Source organism: Etheostoma spectabile, chromosome 5, assembly GCF_008692095.1.
Source record: "Etheostoma spectabile isolate EspeVRDwgs_2016 chromosome 5, UIUC_Espe_1.0, whole genome shotgun sequence".
Taxonomy (NCBI): domain Eukaryota; kingdom Metazoa; phylum Chordata; class Actinopteri; order Perciformes; family Percidae; genus Etheostoma; species Etheostoma spectabile.
The window spans coordinates 25,502,450-25,511,805 of record NC_045737.1 but is presented as its reverse complement, the minus strand read 5'-3'; the positions used below and the strand labels follow the sequence as shown (position 1 = coordinate 25,511,805).

Genomic DNA, 9,356 nt, shown 5'->3' with positions numbered 1-9,356 from the left:
GATCATTCACTGATCGTTTGGTTTATGTTCTGCAGCCTGGTGCTCGTTCTATTTCCTAACAAGGAAAGTAAAGGGGAGCCACTACAGGTAAATAAAGTAACAATCTTAACTAATAATCACCATGAATCTTCCCCAGTTGACAACTGACAAGTTTTCTGAAATGTTATGTTATATATAAGCTAAACTTTAAACTTCCACTTTTTTTAACTTTCAAATATTCTTGTTTTATTTTGGTTGACTTCTAATTTCACATGATGCAATTTGATAGCATAGTTCTGCTCCTTCTCTACTTCATCCTGGAGGATCATTTCAAACACTGTCATCTCAATAAAGGGCCTCTCCAGAGATGTGGTATTTCTCATCCATAAAGTTGAAGTACTCCCAAGAGAAAAAAAAAAAAAGAGTGGTGAAAACTCTAGGCCTGATTTTCACCCTGAAGGGTCAAGCTCAAATCACATCATTACTAGCTAAGCCGGATTCTCTGTCCCGCGGTTGTCTTCTCCTCAGTCCTTATGAATTATTCTTCACATCTTTCCTTGACTTCATGACGTGTTCCACCCAGATCAAGGAAAACATAATTTTTTGACTATTTGACCGCAGCCCTGGTCCGCAGTTAGATTTTTATTTAATTTGTCAGTTTATCTGAATCAGTCATAGGAAAGACTGAAGGCCTCCCCATGCTTATTTTAATATGTATTGGTGGGCTGCCCTTGTAAATATGATTTTTTCATAGTATTTAGTCTGCTGTGGTTGTGTAGTCTATTATATTGCAAACACGGTATAAAGCTTTTAATACAAAAAACAAATTGTCAAATAAATGTAAATATATATATTCATTTCAAACCCTTAAAGGTTGTCAGCTTTGTAGCTTGCCTGTTCTGCATTTCACATCCTGTCAGCGAACACACGATCGAGTCCCATAATCTACACAAAGTTTTTTCACAGTGACTTTGTGAGACTTTGAGACAATGCACCAGGCTGATTAGTGTACTACGGTAAACTTGTTATTAATAACGACAATAATTCTATTGTAGGCCTAATTTTTCTGATAAACATTCAGTAAGTTTATAACCTGCCGCTATGACACAGTAAGAACCTAAATAGTTTGAACAGTACACTGCCATCATTTTGAACAATTGAACATTGCATTATATAATTAAGTTTCTTTCAAAATATGTATGTTTTAATTCTGCAGTGTTTATGACTGTCAAGTAAAGTCAGACTGTTGAGTCCTTTGCAGAGGCCCGGGATCGAATCCTGCCTGTGGCCACCCCCTCTCTTTCTCTCACCCTTCCCACTGTCACTGTGGAATAAAGGATAAAGGGAAAACCTACCACAAGATGCAAATCCAAGACAATGGAAATACTCATGCAAATCTACAGTAGTGACTTTATTTTGTAATACAATGACTACCTGCTGCGTTGTGCATATATTTACATTATTTGTTTTGGCTAAACAAAATAACTCATTAAAGCAAAACACCAGATTTTTAAGTTAAAATGGTTACATAGATGCATATTTTTTTCAACATGACAACACAACCACAAAAATTGGATCGCATTTAAAAGAATGTGCGAAAGCCTAATTTAGTCCTGTCCTCCTCTTAACGGAGAGTCAGAAAGATGACGCTTCCCGCTCTGACGTTGTAGTCGGACAGTCGACTATCGATGCTCATCTCTCGGTTTTTGTGGATGAGCCGCTGCTGATTCTCGGCGACGCCTTCGTGGTTCTGGACTTTTCTCTTGAAGTCTCTCACGGTCTCGTCGGGGTTAACGTCGTAGGGTTTCGTAACCCCGTCAAGGTTTTTGAGCAACACTTGGATGCGATCCACCGGCGGGACCACCGGCTCGGTGACCAGCAGGGACACCTGGGAGCCGGACTGTAAGCCGTAGCAGTCGAGAGGCTTTGAGTCGTCGCTGAGAAGTGTCTTCTGCTCGTTGACAAAGATGAGCTTCTGCTGCTGACGTGGGACGCCTAGTTTCTCCTGGATGAGGTTTTTCAAAGAGCCCACTGAGAGCTGTGGGCTCACCCTCTGTGCGTGGGGCGTCCCATCCATTAAAGTGATGATTATATCCATGGTTGGCCTGAAACATATTGCATTTAAAAGTAAGAGCAATGAACGATTACAAGGCAAGGCAAGGCAAGGCAGCTTTATTTGTATAGCACATTTCAGCAACAGGGCAATTCAAAGTGCTTTACACACAAACAGTTAAAAAGAATAAAAAAGTTAAAAATAATAACAGATAAAACACAGAAAAAACAGTTTAAAAATAAAAAAAATAAAAGTAGATAAAACAGGAATAAAAGTTACAGTGCAGTATAAGAAATTAAACATTAAAGAAATGAACATCATTTAAAGAAAGGCAACATCAAAAAGAAAGGTCTTCAGCCTTGATTTAAAAGAACTGAGAGTAGCAGCGGATCTGCAGGTTTCTGGGAGTTTGTTCCAGATATGAGGAGCATAGAAACTGAACTTTTACAAACTTTTAGAGTTAGTTTCGTGACAGCGTTGACCAGAGAACTTCCGTGTGAGACAAACAGAAGACTTGAGGGGTCGAGCCGGCAGCAGGAAACAGGTGATGCTGAAATGTGTTGTGTGCAGTTTATATACAGGCTGCCTCCGCTGCTCAACACGCCACCTTTACCTAACATTCGTTTTCCTTACCTGCCTCAACGACGCTTAGTTTCTATTCTCCCAACATAAGTCACTGTTAATTAGCCTGCTCATTCACCTTCATTCTCTAACCCCACTACGTTCCTTTACCCCCCTCACCTTGAGGTGTCTGAATGAAAATGGGTTCTATGGGTACCAAGACGTTTTCCATTATGCCCATATTATTTAACGAAGAGATGAAAGATTAATTTCTGTCATTATCAGGTGATAAGCTACGTTTTGTGACGTCTGTTAAATTACAAACTTCATAAAAGTTTAAAATAGGTATGAAATTTAAAAACATACACATTTCATTTGTTTTTCTGACGTAAAGTCACAATGTCATAGCTTTTATTTAAGTAAAAATACCAAAGTATTAGCATCTAAATGTACTTAAAGTACCCAAAGATTTATGCAGAATAATATTTATTTGATTGTGTTATAATTATTGATGCGTTAATGTGTTCATCACTTTAATGTTGCAGCTGGTAAATATGGAGCTATTTTGATTACTTTATATACTGCTGGGTAGTTTATAATAATACATCATCATTTATTACCTGATTATATCCTGTTTGAATAATCTAAATCTGTAAAGCAACTAAAGTTATCAGATAAATGTAGGGGAGTAAAAAGTAGTCTATGTAGAGATGTAGTGGAGTAGAAGTATAAAGAAGTATAGCAGAAACTAGAAAGTATGATTTGAGGTACATGTACTTTAAGTACAGTACTTGAGTAAATGTACTTCGTTAATTTCGACCCAAACTTTGAATCAAACTGATGTTCAGTTGGTGCTGCATAATTCTTTAAACATCTGTCCATGGTGTTCAGGTGAACTGTCCTCTCCGAAGATACTCTGTCTGTCCGTCTGTCTGTCTGTCTGCCTGCCTCTTCTCCAGCAGGTCCAGGTGATGCTGCAGCTTTGAGGGGCTCAGTTGCCTAGCGACAGCAAGTGACAACAGAGAGGTGATGCTGCACACCTGGAACACCTGGAAGTTGGACTGTGACTGTCACACTGAGAGCAGAGCTGCTTCCTCCTCACAGGCCCAGCTGGTGCGTTTGTATCATTCGATGTGGAAACATGCTTTAACACAAAAGAGTTTATTCCAAAGATAAATACCATCTTTATTTACACAGCAGATGTCAAATATAACAAAATCTTTTCTACATGTTTTCATGAAGGCACATTTTTCAGCTCAGTGTTGTTTTCTCACAAACAACAAAGTGTTGCTTTGACAGACACAGAAATATCAAGTTGTGTTTTTTGTCCCCTACTCAGTAATGTCAATGCTGCATTCATGTCATTCAGGAGTTATTTTAATTACCAGTTTCTAATTTATAATATTATAATAAAAAAAGTCTTTCTCAACATTCACCATTTGTCCTATTTGCCTTAAACGCAGCAATAACCTTGTACATGCCAACAAAACCAGCTAAACAAACAGCTGCTCCATTAAGTTGTTTTTGTTTTCACTTAGTGCATAAAATCCTCCCGCTTGGATCTCGACCCAACCCAAGTACTCTGCAAGTTGTGGTGGAAAGAAACCGAACCGAAGGAAAAACACTTAGATTTTGGTAATTTGCTTTGTTTTCTGTCCCTCCCTCTCTGTTTTTTTTGGTTCTGTCTTGTCTTTGTGTGTTTGTGTCTTAGTTTCCTCCTCGGTCTCGTGTTCCCTTGTGAGTGTCTGTATGTTCTGTTTCCTGTTTTATTTTGATAGTCTGGTTTTTTGTGCTGTCTTGTCTCCAGTTTTACGACCTGCCTTGTGTTTCCCACCTTTGTGATTGTCGTCCCCGCCCTGATGTGAGTCACCTGGTGTATCATCTGTTGCCCGTTACCTCCTGTATTTAACCTCTGTGTATCCTTTGTCTCTTGTCAGATTGTTTTGTTTGTGCGTTTGTTCCTGTCAGCTTGTCAGCTTTGGACTCTTCCCTGCTATCTTTATTTATTTCCCCATGAGTTATTCCCTGTCTCTCTACTCCCGGATTTTTCTCTTGGACGGTTGGGGATATTTGGATTTTTGGCCTTGTTTTTTGCATTTTTGGATACCTGTGCTTGTTTGGACTTTTTAGTAAATAAATCCACTTATGAACTCTCTCCTGCCTGCCCTGTCTCTGCGTTTTGGTCCTCAAGTCCCTACACCGTCACAACACTCCAAGTTAACAAACTCATCAACTGATTCGGACCAATGATGATGCACTGGAGTCCTTTCCATAATGTAATAAAACCAATATGAGTAGTCCGTGGCAAAAACAGACATACAGAGGGGGCCCTCCAACAACGTGTTGGGCAGAGTGACAGGGACTTGAGAGTGATTCAGATTGACACCTCGGAAATACGCCTGTGTTTAAATAACTGTTTTTAAATAAAAAACTGGTCTCCATAATTTGCATTTTTCTTTGTAAAATAGTCAAAGCCAATTTAATAAAATTTTAATTATATGACTATTCTACATAAATTATAAAAAACTAATAAAAATTATGTAATTACTGCCACAAATGTAAGGGCAACATCAATTCAGGACACTTAAATACATAAACTAATTGGATCAACAAGAATTACAAAAAATGATAATTAAATAATTAAAAACTGCGATTTTCACTTAAAGGTGACAATTTTTGTCGTACAAAGATTAGCAGTGATAATTGCTGGGTAATATGTATGTTGATATTGTCCAATCCATTTGATCATGTGACGAGACATGTATAGCTAGTTTTTTGCTAAATCTGTCAAGACTAACTGAGCACATCAGCAAGCCTAATGGTTTGTTGTGTGTGTGTGTGTATTTGTTTGTGTGTTTCATAACTAGTAACTAGCGTGCACTAGGGCCCGTCGTCGCTACTTTATGTATGCCACTGGTTTCAGCAGAAAAAGGTCTTCAGTGACGAGGAGTTAATGTTCACTCAACTAAATGTACGTCTGTTGCTTAAAGAACATTTGAACATCGAAGATAACTGGGCAGTGCCACCTGATACAATAGAACACTCCAGAACAGCTGCTAAATTACTAAATGAACTGTTTTGACAAATAAATCCATAAAGTTCCACTTTAGTCCAGACAGACATGTTTCCATCCTGATGAAACAAACCTTAATGTTTGAAATTTGTGTGTGTGTGTGTGTCTGTTATGGAGTGTGTGTTAGCAGTGAGTCCAGCTGGTCCAGTCGGTGTTTCAGTTCCAGTAAACTCTCCTCAGCCTCCAGTCGTCTCACCTTCATATTCTCCTGCTGGTTCCACAAACTGCAGTGCAGACGAGCCTCAACCGCAAAACAACAAACACTCACTCAGGTTTGACTCACTCTCACTGGACTGATTACTACACTTCAAACATGTATTTAATTCTGTCTTTCCCCAGTCACAAGACGTGTTTAGCCTAGCTTAGCACAAAGACTGGAGGCAAAGGGAAACTGTTAGCCAAGCTCCATTATAAGAGGCTAAATCCACCTTGCAACAGCTGTGAGTCTGATTCACATGTTTATGTTGTTCATGAACTGTGTAGAAGCAGAAATGTCAAAAGCAGTTGTTAGTTTTTATCTCTGTCAACTAAACTAGCTGGCTACAGGATGAACTGCTGACTAGCTTGTTAGCAAACAAGAAACATGTTGGTAAACAATTAGCTTCAATGCTAACTGGCGCTAAAATCACAATGTCTCCTTTTTATGTCTATGTTTCTACACCAGATCAGTTAACAACACACATCATGTGAAGGCTAAACACAGGATCTCTCTCTTTATACTGGACACAGAGATGAAAATTACTTTTAATAATCTTTATTTTTCTTCCATCTGAAATATTTGGAGAAGACAGAACAAGATGTTTTAAATATTTGAATCTCACACTGAATTATCAAGATTCAAATCTTACAACCAAACCAACCACAAACCAACTGGTAATAAAAATTCAGACTGGATCATCTTGATTTCATCCTGTCAAAAGTTTGGACATTTTACTGTAAACTCAAACAATTTAACAATCTGTGTTTATTTCTTATGTAAGTTAATATTAAAATAAAAATGTACCTTTAGTCGGTCCTCTTGTTGTTTCAGTTTTTCTCTCTGCAGTTCAACCTTCCACCTCTCCTCCTGAAAACAAACATGGTCAACGTGATTAACTGTGTACCTGAAAATCTTTTAACTGTTGACACAAAGTTGGAGGTGCCCCCAGGACTTGTGTAATAACGTGAAACCTTGATATTTTCTGAGACAGTTATCGTACCAATAAAATCTTCATGTCATTATACAATTGCAACCCTAAAGCAACCCCATTCTATCCTTTCCCTTGCACTGGCTTATCTCTCCAAGGTCACGCAGATGGACTGAACTTTTACCAACACAGACAGTCTGATGCGCTACATTTACACACACAACTCATTCTCACACACACACCATACCCACCCCCCCGAACCAGCCCCCGATCCGTCTGACTGCCTCGTTTCTTTCTTTCTTGTGTTTCCACCTCACGTCCTGTCAAGCCGGGCTGAACTGGGCTGTTTTGCACATGCATTCAGTCTGTCTCACATTTCACATACATACGCACACACACTCATAGTCAAGGCCGGACGAACTGAGCTGTTTTTTCCAACCCCACACAGTTTTTGTCTCCTACGCACTCACATCCACAGACACCTACACCAATATTTCCTTCATGTATGTAGTCTCGTGCATTATATTATGTCTTGTATTATCCTGCTGTCTGCATATCCTTTTCAGAGTGCATGTGCGGCGCTTTCACTAGCTGCGGCTCAGAGGCTCTCTCAAACTCTCTAAACTTTATTCGTTGCATTGTACCTGTACATGGTGATGACATAAGTTGAATCTAATCTATCTAATCTAATTCTAATCAAAGCAGACACAGTTTAAAGTGGTAACATGTCAGGCGTGTTCTGTCAGACTCACCTCAGAACTGAAGGCTGTCTCAGACCAGCTGTAACAGAGTAAAACTCGTCCTCCTCTGATACGCCCTGCGTGTCCTACACACACACACACACACACACACACACACCACACCACACACACACACACCACACACACACCACACAACACACACACAAGACCACACACAGACGTATATGGTTTACGTAGCAAACAGTCCTCTCAGTAGTATAGTCTTCCTATTAAATAAAGATAGAGCACTAACTACCTAACCTACCTCTACCTCATCTCTAGCACTGCCTTTACATACACTCAGTGTTTTGTTTATACATAGAGTATATCTGCTACTTTTGTAATATGCTAATGTATTTATTTAAAGGATAATGCAGATCTTTGTGTTAGGGTCCTGCATTTTCCTGTCAGGGTTGGATTGGCAATGATGACCTGCTCGCTCAACATTATCCCGCTTTTTACACAGCTACTAAGAAATCAATGATTTAAACAAAATATTGATTTCAAAATAAAATTTTTTGATTTGAAAATGGTCCTCCGGAGTCTATGATCAGAAATGGCATTAATCATTTAATCATTAATCATTGTATGTGACACTTCACCTCCACTTCTGTCTTGTGTTGTTCGTCCTCTTTCACTCGAAGCTCCTCACGTTTCTTTTGCAGTCCCTCCTCTTTCAGCTGTAGCTCCTCCTCTTGCTGTTTTAGCTCCTCCTCTTGCTGTTTTAGCTCCTCCTCTTGCTGTTTTAGCTCCTCCTCCTGCTGTATTAGCTCCTCCTCCTTATGAATCAGCTTTTTTTCTCTCTGCCACAGCTCCTCCTCTGATCAATCACAATCAATCAAACACAAGTTACTTTGTTACACATGTACATTTGTTTTTCTCATGTAAAACATTTGAAAAATATCTCAGATATAAATCTCCTGTAGGATGGAAAGTATGTGAAACAGAAATGAGTGACACTGTGTTGACTGACTGAGCTGGTTGAGCTGCAGCTGCTGTTGGATCAGACGGCGCTCCCTGTCATCCAACTGTGACACTGCAGCTTTAAAGTCGTCCAGTCCAACACACACTGCCTGGGAGAGAGATAGATCACTAAAAAGATGTATCAGTTGATCAGCAGATCAACTACTCTCTGGTTCCAGCTTCTGAAATATTAATATATGCTGGTTTGTAATAGCAATAGTAATTTCTTTGGAATTTGATTTGTATAGAGGGTTTTCACCGACGTGACGTTCTGGGCAGTAACCCGGATGCGCGGCCATATTGGAGGCACTCGATGTAAACAGCTGAACGGCGTACAGAAGAGTATTGTGCACTTTGGATACTTTAAGTGAATGTAGCCACGTCTAAACAACAGAAAAGTGTCCAAGATGCAAAGGCATATAGGAAAGGACGTGGACCACAAAAAAAGGTGCGATATTTCGAGAAATTACAGTTTATTGGCGGTGCAGATCCCTACAAGTTGGCTCAGTCTTCTTGGATCCATGACAACCTAGTGATTCGTCCTACAGTTTCACATCCCAAAATAGCTAGTCAAATACCTGCTTTTCTGGCCGAGCCCATACACAGATGCAGACCTGAAATCCTACAAAGGTTTGGAGGCCTATAACCGGATGTTGTGTGGATGAGTGAGGGAGACCTTAACTGTATGATATCATTACGATACTCAAGGTGTAGCCAAGTGACTCTCAATCAATGTTTTTTTTCATTTCAAAAGAGCCCCAGTTTGCTATCAACACTGTACACTATCTGAGTGAGTTTTAGCATTGCCAACCACAACCTCCTTTCCTCTGATAACTTCTGGCATTCCTCTCCCTGGTTTT

The 9,356-nt window shown here is 39.5% G+C and overlaps 2 protein-coding genes across 2 annotated transcripts in view; both read right to left on the bottom strand.

The window, feature by feature from the left end:
• Window positions 1–1,503: 1,503 nt before the first annotated feature.
• LOC116689986 (polyubiquitin) lies at window positions 1,504–2,124 on the bottom strand. Its single transcript, XM_032516742.1, has one exon. The coding sequence runs from the start codon at window positions 2,075–2,077 to the stop codon at window positions 1,604–1,606; it is 474 nt and encodes a 157-aa protein (XP_032372633.1). The 5' UTR covers window positions 2,078–2,124; the 3' UTR covers window positions 1,504–1,603.
• A 2,674-nt stretch (window positions 2,125–4,798) lies between these two features.
• Window positions 4,799–9,356, bottom strand: part of cntrl (centriolin) — a 54,627-nt gene continuing 50,069 nt past the window's right edge. Inside the window, 6 exon segments of the mRNA XM_032516759.1 lie at window positions 4,799–5,907; window positions 6,670–6,732; window positions 7,546–7,562; window positions 7,565–7,598; window positions 8,142–8,353; window positions 8,507–8,606. Coding sequence (XP_032372650.1) covers window positions 5,776–5,907; window positions 6,670–6,732; window positions 7,546–7,562; window positions 7,565–7,598; window positions 8,142–8,353; window positions 8,507–8,606 — 558 coding nt within the window. The 3' untranslated portion in view covers window positions 4,799–5,775.